We start from the raw sequence: 24,038 nt of genomic DNA, 5'->3' as shown, positions 1-24,038 counted from the left end.
CACACACACACACACACACACAGAGTGACTGCAGATCCGGGTTGAAACCATGGACACGCCGCTACATGATATAATGAAGAAGCAAAACAAAACAACGAGACGCTTCCAGATTCTATTGGTTTTCATTTCTTTGATTTCATTTGAAAAAAAGAATAATGTGATTAAAAACTGCACACAGATAGCATTTATGTGGGCAATATGAATAGTATGTAGTTGAGAATAGATATATCTAGACAAATGATTATGGTTTATCTAAATGTGTGATAAACTTAAACACTGTATTGCACGAAGTTTATAAAAAAAACGATAACAGACATATACACAGACTGCTGTCTTTTGTTTCTGTTTGCCAAGAAAAAAGAATGGGGTCTCTTCTGATGATCAGAGTGAGCTGATACCTGTGTTGAGTTTCCTCAAGAGCATCTGTCGACAGTCAATAAGTATTCAGACCATTTACTTCAAGTGGCTATAATTAAAATGTATATGTTAACAATGTATTTAAAGTTAAATTCTGCAGCTCCCCTCGGATTTAGGGAGCTTTAGAGCGAGTTTTAACATCTTAAACATCTTAACTGTTTTTGGTTCACTCAAATCCGCATTGTTTTCAGTTTAAACTAGCAACTGTTTTCAGCATAAAAACTAAAGCATAAAAGTCACACTTACTGCCCACACAAACACAGTGAGCGACATGCTAGTGGACGGAGTGGAGCATTTAGCAGCTAAATAGACAGATATTAACCTCAAAAAAGAGCTAAAAGAAAGTGAATATTGAACTTAAATCATTAGGAAAGCAGAAACTCAACCTCAAACGATGATGATGTAACTTTCTAACAGCTAGATGATAAACATCTCTTTGCTAACAATTTCAAAAAACAACACTTATTGCAGGTTTAGGTAAAATAGCAATAGCAAACTTTAGAGCATTTACTATCATTAAAAGTGAAATGAATGTGTAACTTTATTTTACTCAACATTGCTGATCTTCATTGTACAGAATAATACCTGTGCAGTCTGACACTAGAGGATTATCTTTCACATTTTTGTTGCTGAAAGTTTCTCTACTCACCAAATGAAAACATGTACAGCCATTGGTAAGTCTTTGGTAGCCAATCATGATCCGAAATGCAACCGGATCAAGTGTGATGTAAACACTTGAAACCCCACAGGCACCTATTCTGAGAATAGACTCTACAGGGAAGTAGAAGACTTTGTGTCCTGTACTTAAATATTGAAATACAATATGTTCGTGATTCATAAATTGAGATAGTCATCTTAGTTCAATCCAGAAAATGTATAGTTGTCTCAAACATGTCTACAGAGGATTTCTAAGTCTAAGTCAAGAAGTATAGGGACGAATTATTATGCTACACTTAAAGTATGAGAAAGAAAGAAAAAATACTGTACTAAAGTTCAGTACTTGATAAAGTAAATTCAGTCACTTCCCACCACTGTTTTGTCTTAAGTGGACAAAGCAGCTCTAAGTTACTCATGCTCAAGGTCTCTTAGCAATCTTTGATGTGTTGTGATCCTAAAAAGAATTTGACCTTTGTTGTCAGACCTGTATAATATTTGCAAATAAATGGGAAGCACCAGATGGGCTGTATGTAAAATATGATAATGAGAAAAGCATCTCAAATTAATTCATAGCATTTTTTCTTACTGATAGGCCATCTGGTACCTCATGCATCTTTTTGTATGAACAATTATGAAGTACTGTGAAGGTGTGCTTCTGGCTGTTCGTATTAACTGTTGGTAGTAATACTTACAAATAGCATTGCACCAATTGTAAGATAAACCATTGACTTATTTCCCATAAATCCCACATAATAGTTGTCCATGACAGGTTACGTAGTTGTCTATAAAAAGCGACAACATTTACCATGGATGAGGTCAGGGTGGATAGGTGGGTTTTAAAGGACAACACTTTCACCCAGGAGACCGCATTTCTTGTCCTGTGTGAAATCAAAATTAAACGTTGACTTGTTTTTAAAGAAACCAAATTCCCATCATTTCTGTATTTTACTGTTTTACCCAAAACCATGATCGATTCCCATTCTTAAACCTGATCAACTTTTTTCAGTTGTCCTGCGCTCATTCTCAGTTTTCTAATGTTACTAAACATTAATAGGAAAATTCACTAACCCAAAAAACAAAAATGACTTTCCATAATACATCATTGCACCATTTTATGACTAACCGTTGGCTTTGGTACCTTCAGGTCCACTTTAGGTTTTGCTTGACCTCACAGGGTTGATCACTTGTAAAGAGGAAAGTGGGAATACTTCCAGTGTGGTTTAAGATGCGGGAGTCCCTTCAGAGACAAGAAATTGTACTTAAGATGCATTAGGGCCGAGGGAAGCAGTGTCACATCCTTGACAAGGGGCCTGAGATTCCTAGCGGTGCTCGGGACCCTGAGGATTATCTGATGTGCCTTTCCCTGCTATTATCATACCTACAGTCTTAGTCACAGTGATGCAGCCTAGCTTTAGTGAGGAAGGATGAGAGGTGGCCAAAGCAAACAAAGTGTTTTCCCCTTTCTATCAAGAGACCCATTTACAAACATGCAGCTATTGGTTGTGCCCCACTTGTCACAGAGTCTCAATAGCACTATTAACAGCTAAATATACAACCAGGATAGTGTGTCATGTGGATTCAGTTTCTGCCCACTGAGAGTTAAATGGATGTGTGAGTGTGTGTGCAGGTGCCTGGATGCCACTCACTCACCAGCAGATCAAGTGTTAGATATGTTAGTGGGACATCTCGGTTCTGATCGGTCTGTTGATCGGTCTTGTGTGTGGTTGTGTGTGTGGCACAGGTGTGGGTCGAGGTGTGTGTGGAGGTAGGGTGGAGTAGTGACAGGTGGGCTCGCCTGGAGACAGCAGGGAAAGTGACGCAACAAGGTCAGGGGTGGAGAGAGAGAGAGAGAGAGAGAGAGAGAGAGAGAGAGAGGAAAGGCACAGGGGTATGAGGGTAGGCTGGGGGAACATAGTTGAAATTCAAGGGTAAGGTTTCCCAACCTCTGCAGTGAAATGCATTGCGATGAGCTGCACTGGCCTAATTATAGAGGGGCAGGCTTGGGGGATGGTGGTGTTTGGCAGAGAGGTTAAGAGTCACTTTGAAGGGATGAAAATGGGTGAATGTCAAGTTTGAGAGCGTACAAAGTGTCATGTCAGCAAACAAAAGGGGGACAATTATTTTATGTCAAATCCCTTTAATGATAAGCAAAACCGGCGCCACATAATGTACATATATATGAGTAGAAATAAGCCTAAAAATGGTAAAATAGCATTTCTTGGTAGAGAGAAAAGGAGAGCATCCTATGACATTATTTAAAGTGTACTTATTGCATATTACATATTACATATAAAGTGACGGGAGACAACATTGCAAACAGAGACCATTCGTACAATATAAACACATTCATTCAGTTTATGTACAAAGTTGAGCTTATAAAGTGAGTCCATACAATTCTCTGATATACAAAAAGGTATTTTAATCCCTTTTCACAGTTGCTTTCATTCAACATACATTCATACTGAAGCAGCATTCAGCAAATTGTTGAAAAAAACACACATAAGTTATAAATAATGGCATGAAGCCTCTTCTTTAACAAGTAGTACGTGTATAAAAGCTTCATAGCACTTAGAATATGAACTTTTTTACAATATATTATTTAGCAGATATGACACAAAACTATACAGTATTTTTTGCGTTCGATAGACAGCCCCGTCTAGCAACCATATTAATTATAACAGAAACTCTGTTTTTTGTTTTGTAAAGCCACAAAAACTGTAGAGAAAATAAAAATAAACTAATTTCAATCTAAGCCATCATTTTTTTTTCCTTGACAGAAATGGGCTTCCATACTTAGCATTAAAGTTTAAAAAAAAGTGTTTGAGCCTTTAAAAGGTTTTTTATGATATACTTATGCTGGCAGAAAGTTGTAGTAGATATTTGTATGTGGACGTACAACTTTAGAAAGGATAATAAGATTTGTGTGACACAAGAAAGAGCTTAAAATGAAACCATTAAACTAAAATTGCTATGTCCAGCTATTTCTACCAAAAAAAAACACTAAAACACATTTGTTTCAAATTCTGGAGGCCTATCTAATGTGTTTCTGAATTCTCTACAAACATTTTGATTAAGACCTTGTATGACTTCTCTGACAAATTAAATGCCGAGAATAAGCAGAGTCACTGCCTTCAGAAAATGGATGTTTTCCACTCTCAAACAATACATCAAGAATACTGTGTGCACATTGTATCATCATTCAAGTGCTAGGTGACGCTATTCTTGTGTGGAAAGCATTTCTCCCAGGGGCTGAAAGGAAGAGAGAGGAGGATAAAGAGGCAACCTCCAAAAATAAGAATTCCTCCCGCGGAGCCGACGCAGGCCACAGACCAGGACAGCTCATAGTGTAAAGGTATGGAGTCATCACTGGACAGCAAGGCCAGCACGGACTGGTGGAATATCAGGACAGACAGGAGGACCAGCACACCTGCAACCAGAGAGGACGTTCAGATTACATCACACTATAACTGCGTAATATCCACAAACAACTCATAAAGACCAAATAATCATTATCTTGCCAAACATCAGTCAGGTATGGATACTTGAATGTAATACGTTAGAATGTGAGGTCCCACCTGATAGGATGAAACAGAAGGAGGCTGGCTTGAGAAAGAAGGGCACTCCTTTGTTGAGGGACATGCCGATACAGATGGAGCCCATTGCCATCATGGTCAGACTCAAAAGGGCCAAGATAGCTGCTGCTAGATTCAGCTCTGAAAAGCAGAAAGAAAGGAATATATTGAATATTTGTGAAAAGAAGTGTTGATAAAACCTGCAAATATATGCAGTGAAAAATATTCAACAAAGCCTGCAGAGGCATTGTGAAATCAGATATAACACCACCTCACAAAGTTTGATTCTACTGGGATTAAAGTTCATTTTACTTCATTATAAAAAAAACATGCATTGTGTGAATTGTGCCACTTCCCTTACTGGATCTGTTTAAAACAGATTGTATTGGCATTACAAACCTGAACAGATGCTACTGAAGTAGCCGATCAACATTTCCCAGCAGCCAGTGCCAGTTTCGTGTTTGTTCACACTCGACCAAACAGATATTATTATTATATTAATTAAAACGCGGCAGATACAACATGTAGGTTGTGGGTTGTTATGAAGGCAACAAAAATAGGTGAGATGAATAACAGTGAACTCAACACAGCTGTCTCATCTGGTCAACCAGTTTTATGACTAATTCACATGTGTTTTCCTTAACACCCATATCAGCAAGTGTGTGACTAAAAGATGTTTTAAATAACCTGCAGAGACTTAAATGTAGCTCGAAGGGAATCAATCATCAGTGTGAACACATGTCATTAATGCAGTTGGATCCACTGCAGTATTTTTGAAGAGTCTCTATTGTTGGTGCCAGCCTGGCATCTACGAGCTCACTGCCAAACAGCAACTACTAACGTCATGCCTTGGGTGGGGATGTATTTAGGCACATACTGTACGCACACAAACACACACACACACATACATGCACATACTGACACGCACACACGCTATCATGCGCAGACCGCAGGTAAATGTTTACCATGTACACCATATCAGTTTAGCATGTCAGTATGATAACATTAGCTTATTATCACTAAATACTGTTGCTTATTGTATATCTCCTGGGTTTAATATGCAAAGCATGCCAGTTTGTTCTAACAGCATGTACCAAAAGCTCAAGTTGGCTTTAAGCTCAATGTAATGCAGCTATCAAATCACAGCCAGTTGATCCTCAAATTGCACTGAAACCGGTGGCTGCCTGGACGGTAAGGTAAACACATGAATCAGTCTGATAGCTTATGGTTGCTTAGGAAAATGGGTGGCAGCGGAAGTTAATGGGCTGAAACACGTAGAAAACACCAGCACGGTCCTCTGAGCACCCCAGTGAACGTCTTTATTGATGGAAGCTGCATTGTTACTGTAAGCGTGCAATTCATCTGCATGTGTGACAGGAATTGCAGGGAGGAATTTAAATGTCTCACGTTTGTTAGTTGTCTTCTTGAATATGACTGCATTGTCCCCGGAGGTGAAGAACTTAAAGTAGGTGCAGTTGGTTACTGTAGGTAAAAAGAAAGATCATACACATGAGATCAGATATACACATACATTTACAGATACACACAAACGAGCACAAACGTACACAAACACACACACACACACACACACACAAACACACACACACACACACACACACACACACACACACACACACACACACACACACACACACACACACACACACACACACACACACACACACACACACACACACACACACACACACACACACACACACACACACACGGCCCAGCACTGCACATATGGTGCCGCCAGAGAGGGTGAGAGACAGCAAAACACTGAGGGTGGATGGCACAGGGGAAATAGAGAGGGAGACAAGAAGAAGGGGCAGATGGAGGATAGAAATTGAGAGGCGTGGCTGCAGCAGAAGAAGAAGAAGGATTGAGGGGAAGGGGATATGTTGGGTGAGCAAATTATGAAGGGGGATGCAGGAAATATGGATAAAGGCTCAAAGCATGAGTAGTGAGGGGAGGAGGAGTGAGTTGGGGGCAGATGGAAGGGGTGGTGAGTGAAGAGGAAAAAAGAGGGGAGCCACAGATGGAGAAGGAGGTGAGGGGAGCAGGAGATGTCAAGGGGGGAGGAAACACAGAGGGGTTGGTTAATACTGCATTAGACACTCTCCCTCAGTCCCTGTCTGTCCCTCTTCCTCGTTCCCCCTCTCTATATTTAGACAAAAACTGTGAAGTAGTCAGATTCCACTTGGCTTCACAAGTGCATAGTGATGACTTTCACCCACTGAATATTCATTATGTTGTTCAAGATGACCACATGCTCGTCACACATTTCTTTCACATACAAATATGTTTGTGCCTGAGCACATTTGCAACATTTTGACTGCAGCAGACACGCCATTTATCAGCTTACTGATTTTCTGTAACACATCATGCTATCACAGTCAACTGCTTTTGCTCTCGCTACCCCCGCTGAGACTGTAATTATTGAGCTGTCATGTCCCTCTCCAGCAGGCAGCAAAGACGGATAGCTGGTCTGAGATGACAGGGCCGGGCATCAGCGGGGCCGCACTTTGCTCGGGACCGAAGCCAAAGGCATGTAAACAGCGATGTGACACAGAGAAGCAGAGATGGCAAAAACAGTTGTTTCCCTCAAAACATGACAAGCCCACGGCCATCTGCGACAGGCGGCGTGGGCCAACAGTGTGAAGACGTGTGAGAAACATTGTCAGAAGCATACTGGCTGCTCTCACACACCAACAGACCGTCTGAGAGGCATAGATATATATCTGCTAGCTTAAAGCAGCCAGAGAGGCAGGACATTTTGACAGGTAAGATGAATTAGCCCTTGACGACAGCGTATAAAAACTATGACATGCATCCTAATTCAAGGTGATATATGTATGTGAATAGTATTTATGTGTATGTGATCCACGTGTATATCTGCTGGATGAGGAGATTTGTTTTTGTTTCTTTAGAGCTCTGCTGTGTCTCAGCAGATACCCGGAGATAGGCAGTGATTCCTGGAGCAACCCCTATCTCCATCTCCCTTTACCAATACCTGCCTCTCTCCATCTCCAGACTTGCTTTTCAGACAGAAGTAGGTCATTGTGGAGATATTCAATGCACTCTGGAGAATCTAACCACGGTCAAGTTGAATAAAGTGCTTTTAGAAAGGAGCTTTCACAACTCTAACCATGGATGTTCGTCAGCACAACAAACCTGTGGTCTGCCCCGTATCCCCTGTCTGTACTGTGTGTACAGCAGGAGATGATTAGGTACCCAGTCAAGGGAGAAACTTGAAATCGATGCTTCATTACCCTGACAATGTTGCGAATCCCCAAGATGGTATTGTATGATCCTACCTGTACCTAGATGCTGCTTTGTGTTGTTACAATAGGATAAGAATTGAAAACCGCTATACTGTGGTCCTCCTCGTGCTCTGTTTCCAAGCCTCGCTTTTCTTTAATGATTCAATTTGCACATTATCTGTAGGATGACCTAGATGCATATGTATGCAGGCAGCTTTACATACACAACTATCCTCCCACTATCTATTTGCAAGGTTACAGTATATGTTCGTCTAAATAAAGGGAGATATTAAAGGTTTGCTAAAAATCATAAGTATCTTCCTCATAAATCTGTAGATTGTATTAGGGATGGGATGAATATGAAGTGTTGCCCTAGCTGTCCTCAATGCCTTATGGGCTCAGATAAAAGACCTAGAGATGTAAGCATATTCCCAGAGGGCATGCACCATATTAGTTATGCCTGCTCCCTCTGTTTTCACATCAGTGGTGATGGCAAAGAAGAATCGTGTCGATTAAATGTACATGTTTTTCCCTTCAATGATGTCAACAGCCTGCAACCTCTAAGAAACATCCTTTGACCCTTTTTTCCATTAATTCACTCTTACACTGTAGCATGGAGTCAGCCTTGAGGTAGAACTGCATGGCCGGGCAATTCAGTTTGCAGATAGGCAGACATGAGCAGACAGTCAGAGAAACAAAGTAGACACATGCCCTCCAGAAACCTCACCTGCTAACCTCCTAGACAGCACAAACAGATAAACACAAACTCTCACAGACACACAACTGCACTCCAGCCAGGGGTCTCACCTCCATTTAGTTCAGCGGGGCCGCAGAGCTCCCTGTCTGGGTCTATGTCCGCCACAAACAGGGTGCGGATGCAGCCCTTCCACAGGCCATAATATGCCATCTGGCAGGTCTGGTTGCCGCTGAAATTCTTTGGTTGTGCCAGCTCCACCCAAAACTCTGTCCCCATGCCCAACACGGTGAGGGTCACGCCAATGATAGCCACAAAGAAGGCCAGTTTGATCTTTCCTTCCTGGCTGTCACTCATCTTCTGGACCCTCCTTCCCTGTCCCCTTCCACCTTTTATTCCAGCTAAACCCCCACCTTGTAAAGCCCCGGCCACCCCGATACGATCATCACCATCGGGCTGTACGATGAAGTTGGACCACATGATGATCTCAACTGGCTAGGCCCGACGAAGACAAGGGGGGAGGGGGGAGGGCTTAATATAAGGGGGGCAATATAATAGATGAAAAGATGGGAAGATGGTTTAGTAGGGAGAAAACAGGAAAAGGATAAGGAGTAGGATGGAAGTGTTAAAACAATATATAAAAAATGAGGAGACACAGCTATCAACTATCCTGTGACTGATGGGTAAATTAAGCAAAAGTGGTCAGAGGGAACAAAGGATAAAAAGATAAAATGAATTAGACAGAAAGAAATATGAACAGAGCTACAAGGAAGTGAGGGGCAGATGAAGTAAGGAAATTATAAAATGGGAGGAGACGGATGTAAGGACCAGGAGAGCCGGCGACTGTTTTCCGTCCAGTCCCCTGAAATAGAGAGATGAAACAGAAAGATGAAAGGGCAGCCAGCATATGCTTCACAAGAGCAAAATCCTTTCATCAGCAGCGTAATATTTAATTTCCAAGAGCTTTATCAGCGTCTACAGTCTTCCCTCCCTAAAAGCCATATGACATGCTTCAAGCCAACAATACATAAGCCATATGGCGTTTCCCTGAAAGGCAGATTTTGTTTCTGATGAAGAAACAATTGGGCTGGATGAGTCGGGTGGTGCCGGTTCAAGGTGAGAGATAACACCGCAGCGCCAGACTGGACCCCCCATCTTCTATTTTCCCAGAGCAGTTGACAACAGAGCTCTTCTCCGAGCAGGTACACAATCTCTGGTTTAGACACAGATCCCTTTTGATCTGAGGGGATAATGGGTTGCCACAAATATCTCCCGTCCTGCATTACGTGTACCAGAAAACACTTGGAATCTGCCGCCATGACGGTCTTTTCAAGCATGTGTGTGTGTGTTTTTTGTTGTCGTGTGGCACTGTAAGTAGGTCCAGGTTTGCAGAGTTGTTTCTGTTATCCCAAACTGTGAGGGAGGGGGCCATTTGGAGCGGTTTAAAACGTGAGTGACGGGGCCCAGCGATGTGGCTGCTCTGCGCAGGGAGCATGAGGTGATAATTCATGGCTGAACCTTCTGACAGAAAGGGGCCTGCAGTAATTAACTCTGCTGTGCAGTGCAACAGGTCACGTAGTGGAGGCAACAGGCCTGGCCAGTTAGGGAGCAGCACCAGGAGGCCACACACAGTTGGTGGATCACTTAATTCAGGGGTTTTGCGCTGACAGCATCAGAGTTTTTATATAGGCAGCGCACCACATGAACCCTCTGAGTGCGTGGACAAAAATCTATTGTGTACCATACTTTTCAGAAATAAGGAGCAGTATGCAGCATACATTTAGTTTTGCAGTAAATTAAATTACAATAAAAGTCATTTATTAATTCAAACTCCGACCATCCTAGGTTATAGCTGGATTTTAGTTTCTTTCTCTGTATTGTGAAGAGAAGATCTTTCGGTTTTCCGACTGCTGTACTGACACAACCAGACACCTTTTGTTTTAGGAACTTGTTAGAAGTCGTTTTTAGACATTGTTTGACATTTTATAAATGAATGACTGATATACTTATTGAGAGAAATGTGTGCATAATAATTTAAAATAAGTTGAAGCAGCCATACAATTATGTATCAAATACATTTGGATTATACATTGTCATACATAGACTATTTTTCAAAGCAATACATTGTGTTTAACTTTATATTCAACCAAAACAAATTATTCACATGTCTAAATAAGAAAACATAAATAATATATTATATATATAATAATAAATAATGCTAATAATAACCAACTAATAATGTCAGTTGAACTTGAAAATGCCCACTATATTTAAAAGAGTAAAGTCCATCTGCTATCGATCATGTGATACTAATAAAAGCTCCATAACAATCACACAATGGATTTTTGACATCTAATTGATAGAGATATTAATCACAACTCACAATAATATAAATATGTTACCTGATCCTAATTTAACGTGCTAATCTTAAAAATCCAAATGTTTTTAATGAGCCAAAGCTTTGGAATAACAGCCGTGCATGTGATTACTCCCCCAGCATTAAGTGTAATAAAGTATAAGACGGCAGCTGCTGACAGCCAAGTTAGTAGTTATAGAGTTACAAAGCTCGATCACATTACATCCATATTAACCACTGGATGATCGAAGGGGTCAAAGCATGGCAGGCGAACCTACTGGAGGGATAACACACACATGTTCATGTAGTTCTAAAACATCCTAAGCAGTGTATAGGCCTATGTGTGTGTTTTGTCAAATTTGATGACGCAACAAAAAGAAATACGGTGCACTGGCTTGGGGACAAATGGGTACATTTTCAGTGAGGAAAGTTAGGTACTCTTTCAAGAGTTTCACCAAAGACAGCCACAGCCCCCTGTGTGACATGTGTACATAAGAAAGCAACAACTAGAGCAAAAAGAAGAATAAGTCTGACCTGTTTGGTGTGTGTTGTTCAGTTCAGGAGGAAGAGACGCTTGAAACTTAATAGAGGGGGAGAGTGGTGATGGGAGAGTAAGTGAGAGAGTGAGAGGGAGGTACATGAGGGTTATGGAAAGTAAGTGTAACAGGGGAGGGGGCTGTAGCCTGGTTGGTTAACACTGTTGATCACTAAATGTGTGTGTTTGCACGGCTGTTCTCCCCTCTGACTGTACCTTCCATCTCAACAGCACCCTGCACACACTGCACACATGTTTGAATGTTCAATGAATGAGCTGAGGTGCTGCAGTGTGGTCCGGTCACATGACGACAGCCATGATTAAAAACATGTATCTGTGCCAGCCTCGCTGTTTGTGTGAGTGTCTATTTTAGACTGCCACCTGTTAATGACATTAAGTTAGGCTGAAGGAGGAGCCTGTGTTTATACGAGAGGGGCCAGGATAATGTTTTACAGCAACAGAAGTGTGAGGTATGAGCAAATCGGACACAGAGAGTGAAAGTGAAACGGGGAGGGCAGCAGAGAGGGAGGGACAGAAATGGAAAAGGGAAAAAAAGTGCAGGAAAGGACATAAGATGGGAGCATAACATTGAGAGTGATATAAAGGTAAAGAAACACTAGGTGCACATGTGGATAATCTTGCTGAAATTAAATATTAGAGAAGAAATAGAAAATGCGCAGGCCCATTTCATTCCTCACTGAACAAGATCCAGAGAGATTTCAGAGACTCACCCTGGTCTTGTGGAAAGCTTTACTCGTGGCCCGGCCCTGCTTGGCTCTTCCACAGTTTAGGTTACATACGTGGCACACCGAGAGGGAGGCCAACCCCAGCGGCCAGCTACGCTCAGGGAGGGCTGGAAGGGGGGAAGGGGCGAGAGGAAAAGGGGTGGCGAGGGCGGTGATGCAAAGTGAGAGTGAGTCGGGAACAGAGAGACAAAACAGGAGAAAATCTGAGAAAAGGGACGAAACACGCTGTAGGCTGTGACAGGAAAATAAACACCTACAATGTCCAAAACAAAAGACGTCCTGTTTCTTTTAGGACAGATTGTTGTTGCAGCCACAGTGCAATTTGGATGTAAAGATGGACTTTTGCAGAGAGAAAGGAGCATGTTGGTCATGACAGCCATGATAAATGGATTAATCTGGGGTACAGCTATTAGTTTAACGAACATATGTATGTCTATTCTTTAAAATTACTTTGCATCTAATTATGCAGCATATCTCTGCTGCCTCATCATATGAGATTGATAGAAAGTGTCCACTGGCGGTCTGAGGCCATCAATAATCTACAGTATGCTGATGCTAACAATCTTGTCTCCACATCACTCAAGTGGCCCTGTCAGCAGTGCTAGTTTATGCTTCAACACACTGAAGGGCACACATGTGTGCTTATGTATGCAGCCATGCGCACACTGACCACACATGTGCACATTACAGCTGCAACTATTTATTAGTCCAACGTTGTAACATTAATGTTGACTACATGCCAGATTAAAGCACAATATGTCCAAGCATATTAGAAAATACATTTATAAACCACACTGAACTACATGGGCATGTAGATTATTTTGAGTCAATCCCACATGCAAGACTCAAATGCACCAACTCTGCTGTTTAAAATAGTCCCCAACAATTATGCAATTTACTCCAATTATAATTATGATTGTCTAAAAACCAAAGACCCAGCTGTTAAAGAATTCTTTTTTTCTTCAATGATAAATATATATCTGACCTGTATGTAAAGATGTACCTCTTCAAGAAAAAACAAAGGGCATAGCAGCGAGCCACACACAGTTGTTTTTTATGGGATGTGGTGTTACTTATAAATATAACTGTTTCTCTATTTTGTTCAAATTGTCCCAGTGACAGCAAGAGCCCAAACAAGCCCCTTGAAACAATTGCAGCAAAATTGAATTTAGCCATCATTCATTTTATTTTGCATACCTGCGCTTTACTGTCACATGTCAAAATATGTTGTGTAATAAAAGGCCTTTTTGCATTCAACCTGACAATCCTTTCCATATGATTCTCAATTTCCTTAAATCTGTACGCTGAATGCACACTGCCATAAGTACACAGAGTACTGCATCATCCTGCTCCAGCAATGCACTCTCCCACTGCTGCAGTGTTCTATCTTTCTGAATGAGGATCAATGGGGAGGCACTGCCTAGAATGACAATGACCACCGCTACAGTTTTACATTCCCCACTAGAGGGAGATAATGTATGTGCAATCTTCACTGCAGCATCAGGCCTGGGGAGGGCCGCTAAAAACATTTAATCGGTCTTGTGTTTGGCAGCCTGAACGTACTGATCTGTTGGAGAGGCAGGGTCAGTTTTACATGTCTCCTCTGGTGGATATGGCTTCAGCAGCCTAGGAGAGCTGCTGTTTTATCTGAGCCCTGCGGGAACAACAGGGGGAGAGAGCGCGTTGCATCAGTGCACTGCTGCTGGCTTCTGTGCAGTGGGGTGCAGCGATGCACGCGGACATGGGCAGTATAGAGCTGACACAGGACATTATTTCATGTCAGAGATTTGTTGGTTCCCTGTTACTGTTTTTTTTCGATTCAGTCCCAGGTGGACATGGCTTATAGTTGTTGCTGATGTCCAAAACTGTGTACTCGTGTGGATTGACTTGAATATAAAGAAGTACACCCAGAAAAAAAATACTTTACCTGATTTATAGGTGGGATTCGATAGTGCAAGCAGCTCCAATTCATAAGTACATATAATTGCATGGGTAAACATGAGTTTTATTTATTTGTGTAGGCTTGAATCAAATAAATGACATAATAATAATAATAATAATAATAATAGAGAAGTATTGTGTGTATGAATATCTTTATGTAAATGATGCTGTTATTTTTTCGATTTATTTTGTATAGCTTATGTTATGTTACCAAATGACTACCAAACATTACAACATTGTATTACAATACTGGACAAAAGGGAAAGACCTATTTTCCTTGGATTCAAGTCTGTTTTCTTTTTAATAATAATATTTTTATTAAATGTATTTGTTTCTTTATTAAAAACTCTAATTTATTTTCAAAGGCTCCCATGCCATGTGACCCAGTGTGTCCACTGTAGCATTGTATTACCACACTGGACAAGTGAGACACAACCCTTTTTTATAAGATGTTAGTCAACTTTCTATTTTATATGGATATTATGCAATATTTGTGAAGTCAAATATATTTTCAATAGCTCCCATGTCATGTGACGGAATTACTCTTTTATTCTCTGTTATTATAAGTGTTTTCTGTACTTTAAATGAATATTTTATTTGAATAAAAACAGCAATGATATTCTTTAAAATATCATTGTAAAATCAATCCACACATCATTGATCAACAAAGGTATGCAACATAAGACACATTAATTATACGTGTGTTAACATATTATTCACTATTAAGGGCAGTCAGCACTAACGTACTGAATGGTCCCTAAATGAAACTTCGTGGATAATTAGGAGAAAATAATATAGTAAAATGATTTCGAAATTGTTTTAACCCTTCTTTATGATTTTGTGTGCCTTTATGTTAATGATGTAAGGGGTCCTTAACTCAAAGATTGGCCACAGGAGTGTGATCTGCTACTTCTGCCTTGTCGACCTTCATCTCCATGAACCAGTCTTCCATCCTCGGCTGGTATCACTAAAGAGAGCAGGCTATAATTGGTACAAAATAGATTGCAAGGGAATTGTGTTTGTTACTGCTAGCATTTGACGCTTTCCCACAACCAGTTTAGGTAGATACAAAGTGTGACTTATGACTGGCAATAGTGTATCTTAATCATGAACATGAACTTCCCCAGGAATCGTTTGCTTCTGTCTGGATCGCCTGTAGTCCTTGATAAATTATGCCATCAGTTGAGTGAAAGTGCCTGGACATGGCTCCAGTCTAATCCATCTCCATAATGAACTGTGAGCGGCATCCCTCGCTGGGTGAATACACGTGTGCTGTAGCCAGGTGGGTGGATGTGGGTGCACAAAAGAGAGGAAGCATAAAGAAGAAAGCCATCATGTAAATTCAGTTTTTAATCAACATTTGAAAACAAATTGGACAAATGAAAGACTGTTTTTGATTTTTATAAACTAGATGTTTTGAAATCATTTAAGAAATCACATTTTTTTTTTCAGAGAAAAAAAAGGAGAAATTAAATGACAGCGACACTGAGAAAGCAGATATCTGAAAGTAAGGAGTAACATAAGTGTTATCACTGACACACTTTCTTCTCAATAACGTCTTAACCACCTAAATGAAAGCAGTCTCAGCCATTACAGTGTGAACATGTGGTCCTCGGAGAATTAGGGCAGAAGATGAGGGAGATGAGAGAAAAGCAGTCTTTGACCAAATACAAGTTTTCAACATCCAATCTACCTCTTACATTTAGAGAAAGAAACCCCTCTACGACAGTAACATACTAAAGCCATGAAAGCTAAATGCTAAATGATTGTTTATTAAAATGTATAATAGTAATTATTTGTCTACAGACTTTCCTTTTGTAATTAGTCTTTACTGAGCATAAACATCCAAAACAAGATCTTTTTAATTTCAGTTTCCATATGTGTTTCGGACACATCACTGCCTACCAATGCATCAGGAGGGAAGTTGACGGAACAAAGAAAAGTTGGTTGTTTTGCTTTCACTCCATGAGTCGTGGGTATTAGACACGTGTTTATTTGGTCTTGTCAAAGAGGTGAGACGTTGCACAAAGAAACAACCGGGTCCGACACATCTTACAAATTAAATCTGCTGCTGCCAAACAAGGAAAAATGAAAACGAGTGATGCAAGGCTGTAGTACAAGATAGTGACATTTATAAACATACAGACATCATTGAAAGAGGGGTAAGCCTAATTGGTTTTCTTTAGCGAATTTACATGTAATAACATTAAGGCTTTTTGGTAAGGAAGAGATCAATCCCCTATTAAACACCAATCTGTTGCCAATCCTCATCCTCCTTCAATTTTCCACTTTTAATTAAATCAGGACTGAACCGCTGAGACAATGCAACCTCATCTGTTAAAAGCTGTGTACTAAAGACGGACGTGAAAAAGTTACAGGAAAAAATAAAACTGGCATAATTGAAAAAAAAGTACTTTCCTGCAGCTCGTGTTATTCTGCGGCCTGAACACAATGTGATATTACAGCTCATATCAGTGAAGCTACACACAGTATTGAAACAATTACAGTTGACATTCAGATAGAGTCCAATTAGACAACATATTCTCAACCAATCATTTTGAGGGGGCAGTAGTCTGATGAAAATAAAGGAACATGAAGAAATATAGTCCAAATATAGAAATAAAATGTTTCCTCTCGCCTCACTAATGATGGTGGGGAAACAGAAGTGGATGTTTCAGCTACTGTATATCTAGATTAGATTTCAAACAGAAATGCCCTCATCTCCCCCACTCACAAAGTAACACTCCTGTTTTCTCCATCCCTCTCTCCACCGGAATAGTCCAGTTGGTTCCCCGCTGCAACTCCTTCCTAATGTACTTAAAACAGGCTACCTCCATTTAAATACAAACCTTAGAGTGTGGCTCCCCCCTCCCGCCCCAAAATAACATCCTCACAAAGTATAAAAATCGTTGACCCCTCCCTGGACCCATTATTACACACATTTTGCAAAAATCTTTTGACTCCCCCACCCACCTAAACCTAGCCCCCTCTGGTATGGACTGAATAGAGACCCTCCCAATTTTGAAGATCTCAAACGATGAATTGGATATTACCAAAGCCATTTGTCAAAGGATAAGTACTCTCAGATCCACCTGAAATGTTGCTCTCAATCAGGGGGCTGACTTCTAGATGGGCGATTCATGTTCCCTCCCCTCCTCCCACTCCGCCGTCCTCTTCTCTTCATGGCTCCTCCTACCAGAAGTCTCGGCGGTGATAAGCATCTGGGTCGCAGTATTTGGTCACCACCACCCTGTTGGCAAACTTCCTTCCCGTCAGCCCCTGCATGGCCTTCTGGGAGTCAAAAACGGACATGAACTCCACAAAGATCTACAAGAGAGGGACAAAGAAACCAATACAATGAGGGTATATCAAGACATAATTCTCGTGTGACAACAGCACACGTCAAAGATGATGGAAAGCAATGGAACGGTCCCTACCTTGCCGGTGCCGGGCACCTCCAGGCCGTCCACAGGTCGGGGGATCTCGATGCTCTTGACCTGGCCGTACTTGCTGCACTCGTCCTTGACGTCCTCAACGATCTCCTCATACTCGTCATCATCCAGCAGCTCCTCGGCGGCCACCATGTTCATCAGACACAGCACCTCGGTGGGCAGGCCACCCATCTGAGTCACCGAGCTGTTCATACCCGGCACCTGCAGCGTCACTGGGGTCTGATTTATACTTGTCTGCAAGGACAGACCGGAAGGTTAGGACCGGGTCAATGGCATATTTTAGATAACAACGTGCTCAGAGTATTATGACTGGCCACGAGACATCTTCAATGTCATTCAATGTAGGACTTCATCGACCAAAACAGAGGTGAAAATGAAGATATGTCCTTTATAGAGAAGGTTGCTGCCAGTTTTAAGAAAAACGTTGCAGTGCTGGTTCACATACATTATGGACAACTCTGTTTCCCACTTATCTCTAGACAGTTTTGGTAATGTTAACCCCTAGGTACCACTTAAGCCAAGACATTATGTTAGGTAGTTCCAGTGAACAAACCACATAAAACGTATATTTTCACAACTGCTTTTCATCCAGCTAAATGCCGTTTCGATTATCAGGTTGTTATTTGCAACTTACTGCTTGCACAACAATTTTTAGCAGCTACATACTGGCAGTTTTGGAATGGATAAGATCTGTTGCTTTCTTAAACAGTTTAACATTTAGAGAAAATGTGTCTTCAGAAAGTGATGAATTTCGATGGAATGACCCGTTTGCAGTGGGCCTGGATGTGGCAGATATATTTGTACAGAAAATGTAATCATTATCCATTTGAGCGACTCTAAAAGAGCAGCCAGCCTCCCACCACCCTGCTGTCCTCTGTCCAGCCTTTGAATACTCACGAGAGTGGCGTTCTTGGATCCCACGCTGGCTCTCTGCACCAGGAGCTTCTTGTCTCCCAGCTGCATGCCATTCAGTCCAGCAATAGCCTGTAAAAAAAGAAGAACGGTTTTAAATTAAAATTCCAAAAATCCAATCTTTAAGAGTCTCAAATAACTACAATACTAAATAATACAATAATAATTAAAGTAGACTCTGGACCATGTCTAAGTGTGAAGTTGCCAGTAGCATGGGTTACCTGGTCATTAAGGTTGACATCAACATATTCACAAAACGCATATCCTTTAGATAAGCCTGTAGCACTGTCCTTCACCAGGTTGAAAGCCTTCAGGGGACCAAAGGACGTCAAGAGCTCCTTCACCTGAGACACAAAAGGAAGAGTTTACTCAAAGTATAATGTGTAGGAATGTTCTACTAAAAGCTATGGTAAGGGTATTTAATATGGTTTGGGAATTGTGTCTGCAGCCATTTCATGCTGACATACTAACCTGGTCATCGTTCAAGTAGTTGGGCAGACCTCCAATGAATAGCTTGTGGGCTGAGTCAGGAACAACTGTGGAAACGACACCTGAAGAACACACGATGGCAACAGTAAGAAATATCAAAAGGGAAGCACAGAGAGCACGCTCCCGTGAGGTATTGGTTACCGATTACTCATGAAATATGCCACAAGTACTTAGGGTTAAAAACCATTAATTGGCTGAGTACCAGGCACATAGACACTGGGGTTCTCGCTCATGCCGGGTAGAGGTTGGTAATCATGTGGACGACGGATCTTGAGACTCTGGCCTTGAAAGATGATGCCATCAAAGGCCATTGCCTGTGTAGTTTCGTCCACTGAACGGAACTAACAGAGACAAAATTAAGTGATTAAAGTCAAAATAGCAAGAAACACTCTGGAAGAACAAATGACATGTTAGGGGTATGACCATTTCACCTCAAGGAAGGCAAAGTTCTTATCCTGGTTGATCTGTACTGCAAGAACAGGGTTTCCAGGGGCCTGAGTAAGACCACCCAAGCGCATCTGGGCATTGAAGAAGTCCATCATGGACTCCTACACAAAACAGAGACAGGGTATGAAGGGGACACTTTTTTCAATTGTGTGGTGAAATTATTACTAACACATATATTAACACATAACAGGCTTTTATTGGGTGACTTAAAAGCCAAATGTTGTCCTGTTCCTTACCTCTGTGATTCCAAATGGGATGTTACCCACGTAGAGCCGGCGGGCCTGCCGGGTCATCTGGCTGCCCACTACAGGCACCGGGGTGGGGGTCACAGCCAGGCCATCTGGAGTCATGGTGGGCAGGAGGGCTGTGGCTGGGATCTGCCCTGCAGCTAGAGGGCAAAGCCAAAAGGAAGTATTATTATTTGTAACTCCCATCAAACAGTATCTTGACGTGCTAATTTATTAGCAGTTTGCTAAAGTAAGGTATGGATGAAATAACCAATGTAGTGCAACAACAAAATAAACATTCAATCAAACCTGAAACTAGCATGCCTATTGAAAATGCATCGAACACAAAAAGAAAACTAGGAGGCTTACCTTGCATGGCTTTGTACTGCATGGGAGTGATGTGTTCAAAACCCGGTGGAGGGACATCCCAGTACTTTTTAACCTTGTTCTTCTTCTTCGCCGGCACCTCGCGGTGTGGAGAACGGCTGTTGGAAAACAATCAACATGTAACAGACGTCCCTCATTAGCTCAGCAGTAAACTAGCAGACCAGACGATGGGTCATGTCTTCTAAAAATATATAAGATCTAGTAACTCTTTTGGAGGTTGTATCCATTTAATATTAGAGCACCTTGTGGTAAAGGGAAAACAAGTGACACAAATCCTCATCCAGGCAGCTAGTTACTCAATACAGAGAATCAGAGGCAGGTCATTAAATTGCAGTCGTTGCAATATTGCACAAACCGGCTTTGTGTTAGTTTGCTGTATTACCTTCCAGCATTGTCCACGGGGAAGCTGGCTGGTGAGCTGAAATGACATTGAAAATTAGAACCTGCATTTCTATGACCCTCTCCAAATACAAACGCTGTTACGAGTCTTTGGCGATCTGCATTAAAAGCGCAAACATCCTCTGACGTTCAGATGTCAAGCCGGTGCATTCAGTGAGTCTCACACAAGATATGTAACACCATTCGTGAACAACTAATAATGCAATGAAAGCAGAAACGATATCCTCAGAAATACACAACAGCTGCAAAGTTGAGGGCTCAGACTTTACATCCTCTCCCAACCGAGTGAACACCAGCAACTTGTTTTAAATTAGCACTAAGTGACGAGGAGCAACAGTGGGGCCAGAGGTCACACTCACAGCCAACAAGTAGAGCGTTCACAAAAGTCTACATTAGAGAGAATGCATTCAAAGAGTTACTAAGGTAATCTATGGTTTCAAATGTCCTATCATTTCCAAAAGTTGCAGGTGTTGGGTGTCCAAAGGTGCATTTTGCTGAGAATATACAGCATTGTCACATTGGTAGCTGGTAATCACCTTTTGGGAAGTGTTCTGGGAGGGACTTGCACCTGTAGAAAAATGTTCCCACATTGAAGGGTCTAAACAGATTCTATCAAACAATACAGCTCCGGCTCCTCACAGGGCACTCTCACACTAACTGCATGCTGCATGTTTCCATGACATGTACTGCCAGACCAGAATTCATAAATAAATTCTGTTAATAGCCTGTGCATTTTTGTATTCTAGGAAGGATCTGAAATTCTTCATGAAATAATTTATGACTTAGTCTTGATATGGTCTATATTAAATGATTACATATATAAAAGAGGTTGCAGCAGCCCCTTATTGTGCATGCAAGAGATGTTCCATTAAGCTTGAGGCAAATTGCTCCAATGTCATAGGCAGCTGTGACAGAGAACGCAAAAATAACAAGGCCAAAAATAGAGTACATGAAAGTCAATCCGCGAGTGAAATAAGAATATTTACAGTTGATTTTCAGGAGAGACCAACTAGCTTATTTAAACTCAGTCTCAATGAATCACTGACCTACTTCTACATTTTACAGCCCCAATTTGCTGTAGATAACTGTCAAGCTTAACAAGTGTGTACTGTTGCCCAGAATGGTATCTGTCAATGTTAATGAGACCAGGTCAACCCCAAAAACGCAAGCGAAGGTGTTTAATCTCAACACATTGTGGACGTTTTTTCAGAAAATTCCAGGGTGCTTACAAACAAAACATTCTGTGAAGCAGCAAGAAGTGTTACCAGCACACCAAATGTGCGACTCCTCATTCACCTTTATACAATCCCTGTAAAGAAATTAGTCAAGTATTTCGAGCAACAAATATTTTATGATGAAACTAAATGTTAAATCTACTCTAAACAATTTATTTTGAAATCTGTAGATCTTTATGACCTCCTGTTTGTAGGGCATTTAAAAACAAATTAGTATCGGTAGGATATTTGTGGTAGTCATGTTTAAAAATCTCTAGTTACAAAAACGTGGAGCCTTTAGCTTTTTTTGTTCTGGGTGTAGTTGTGAAAAAAGGTACTCACCTGCGTCTGTGTCTGCGCTCCTCCTTACTTTCCCCACGGCGGTCCCTGCTGCGTCTATCCCTGTCTCTGCTCCTCCTTTTCCTCTCTCTGCTTCGGCTACGAGAGGAAGACCGGCGGTGGTGGCGGTTCTCTTTGTCCCTTTCAGCTGCAGGAATAAATTGAAAGTTTACTTGCAGAGTATGAATAAAATACAATACACAGCTAGTCAATGGACCAATGAAATCTTAGCAATACTTAGATACTTATTTTCATAGCTTACCGGTCAAAGAGTCTGAGAATACATCACCTTAGATGAAAATTAGACAGGCAATGAGCAACACTGCTGAGTATGAATCTGTCCAACAACATCCTAGTTCACGTGGTAATAATAAAGTTGGATTATGGTATCAAGTACAGGAAAACAGCTTTCATGGTAGTGGTATGTTAAAAAGTTACAATTGAATACAGTGTATCCAGTCTGTTTAAAATCGGAAACAAATGTTTTATGACCTTTTGGTTCAAAGTGACACAATGTGTAATATGGCGAACTCGTAGGGTAGCGTTGTCCGATACCTAGGAGCAGTGTACAGAGTGTGTTTCCATATCTGGGTTAACGATATCAAATGTAAAATGAGGGTAGTGGAGTTACAGGCGGTGTGTTAGAAAGAGGAGGGCAATAGTACGGCAAATTGCACTAGAAATCTTCGCTGGACGCAACAGCTGCAAAGGATGAATGCTAGCCACCCGGACATCCAGTCAGCTGGTACAGGCAGTAGAGTACCAGGATATAGACTGCCCCAGGCTTAAAGAAACAAAGCCAGTTAACCTAAGAACAGACAATCCAGCTACCGTTATTCGGATTACATATCGGCCTAACGTGTTTCTACATCGTCAAACATGATCGAGAATAGTATCTGATGAGCAACAGTAAATGTAACAGTTACACCACATCTCAAATGGTTCGTGAGTGTGGGCTAATCATTTAGCTTAGCGTTCCAGTACATAGACAGGTCCATGGTTAGCTTAAACGATAGTGGCGATTACAATCAAACGGACCACTACCATTTCCGATGTCTGATGTGCAATTGGTTTATTTACCTTGTTTGTTTTCAGACAGCTGCCTTTCAAATTCGTCGAAGTCCGACATCTCTGTGAGTTGAAGGCTGATGCGCTTTCGGCGACTGCGTTGTTCAGTTAGCGGTGGCTAGCTTAAGCTAGCAACAAAGTGAACAACACTATAAAAGCAAGCGCCTCGCTGAGGTAGCTAACGTAAATGTGCTTTAACGAGCAGCCTACTTAACAATACAACTACCAAAACAAGTTACCAAGCACACGCATAAGCTGTGTGGTATTTATTTACAACGTAACAGACAGAATCATTGAGAAAGAAAACGTGCTCGCATGGGTTAGCCTGCTAACGTTAGCTAACTAGCTTGTAGCAAAGTCCAGAAGAATAGGCCTGCTCGTGTGGAGCTCGTTAGCTAGGACGAAACACGAATGAATGATTATTTTTCAAGCCAGATGCAAAGTCCAGAGGGGGAACTGGTCCACAAGCCGCGGTTGTTTGACTATATGAGTCAAATGTTGCCCATTTAAATGTTGAAAACAAAAACGCTATCGGTATGCCCGCTTTTTTGCTCCGTCTCCCAGGCACTCCGTGACACCGGAAGTTGATGAATTACAGGTTTCCGGTTAGTGAAAAAGACCCCATCCTTTAACCATGGATGTATTATAAGAACACTGAAGATAAGTGAACATTTTCCCTTTTTATTCTTTTCACATCTACGTTAGGTTTCATCATAGTCCGCTCAAGATATGTTATTTAAAGTGGAATAAATGTTTATTTTGCATTTAAACCCCTAACCTTGGATCGGGCGTCTGAAACAAATTATGTAATACAATCATTTCCATTGCTGTTAATCAGATTTATTGACATTACTATTATTAACGCAAACTCGGTTTATAAAATGTTAGGAATATATTCTCAACTACTCATATTTTATAAC

The 24,038-nt window shown here is 41.2% G+C and overlaps 2 protein-coding genes across 5 annotated transcripts; both read right to left on the bottom strand.

Moving 5' to 3' along the window:
* Positions 1-3,197: 3,197 nt before the first annotated feature.
* On the bottom strand, positions 3,198-11,565 carry cacng6b (calcium channel, voltage-dependent, gamma subunit 6b). Its single transcript, XM_010788477.1, has 5 exons — positions 11,497-11,565; positions 8,720-9,468; positions 6,054-6,128; positions 4,650-4,787; positions 3,198-4,501 (listed from the first exon to the last, which is right to left on the bottom strand). Exons 2-5 carry the CDS (start codon positions 9,084-9,086, stop codon positions 4,281-4,283), a joined length of 801 nt encoding a protein of 266 aa, XP_010786779.1. The 5' UTR covers positions 9,087-9,468; positions 11,497-11,565; the 3' UTR covers positions 3,198-4,280.
* A 5,781-nt stretch (positions 11,566-17,346) lies between these two features.
* Positions 17,347-23,755, bottom strand: u2af2a (U2 small nuclear RNA auxiliary factor 2a). Of its 4 annotated transcripts, none has more exons than XM_010788473.1 (13): positions 23,131-23,713; positions 22,313-22,339; positions 22,054-22,198; positions 20,481-20,516; positions 20,081-20,196; positions 19,721-19,872; positions 19,469-19,585; positions 19,222-19,378; positions 19,020-19,099; positions 18,770-18,892; positions 18,534-18,620; positions 17,622-17,870; positions 17,347-17,511 (listed from the first exon to the last, which is right to left on the bottom strand). In XM_010788473.1, exons 1-13 carry the CDS (start codon positions 23,177-23,179, stop codon positions 17,377-17,379), a joined length of 1,473 nt encoding a protein of 490 aa, XP_010786775.1. In that variant the 5' UTR covers positions 23,180-23,713; the 3' UTR covers positions 17,347-17,376. The 4 variants fall into 4 exon arrangements, with proteins under 4 accessions (XP_010786775.1, XP_010786776.1, XP_010786777.1 ...); XM_010788474.1 differs by having other exon boundaries at positions 19,240-19,378; XM_010788475.1 differs by lacking the exon at positions 22,313-22,339 and having other exon boundaries at positions 23,131-23,755.
* Between the last annotated feature and the right edge of the window lie 283 nt (positions 23,756-24,038).

This window comes from Notothenia coriiceps, unplaced genomic scaffold (assembly GCF_000735185.1).
Source record: "Notothenia coriiceps isolate Sejong01 unplaced genomic scaffold, NC01 NC01_scaffold00031853, whole genome shotgun sequence".
In the NCBI taxonomy this organism is placed as follows: Eukaryota; Metazoa; Chordata; class Actinopteri; order Perciformes; family Nototheniidae; genus Notothenia; species Notothenia coriiceps.
This window is presented reverse-complemented; position numbering and strand designations above follow the sequence as displayed.

Excerpts from the sequence above, each read along its gene's own strand:
- cacng6b (XM_010788477.1), bottom strand. The coding sequence starts at position 9,086 with ATGTGGTCCAACTTCATCGTACAGCCCGATGGTGATGATCGTATCGGG. Across the intron at positions 4,788-6,053 it reads CAAGAAGACAACTAACAAAC|AGCTGAATCTAGCAGCAGCT; the intron begins GTGAGACATTTA and ends TCTGCTTTTCAG. Across the intron at positions 4,502-4,649 it reads CTTCTGTTTCATCCTATCAG|GTGTGCTGGTCCTCCTGTCT; the intron begins GTGGGACCTCAC and ends CTCTGGTTGCAG.
- u2af2a (XM_010788473.1), bottom strand. The coding sequence starts at position 23,179 with ATGTCGGACTTCGACGAATTTGAAAGGCAGCTGTCTGAAAACAAACAA. Across the intron at positions 19,100-19,221 it reads TGGTACTCAGCCAATTAATG|GTGTCGTTTCCACAGTTGTT; the intron begins GTTTTTAACCCT and ends TGTGTTCTTCAG. Across the intron at positions 17,512-17,621 it reads AGGTGCCCGGCACCGGCAAG|ATCTTTGTGGAGTTCATGTC; the intron begins GTAGGGACCGTT and ends CCTCTCTTGTAG.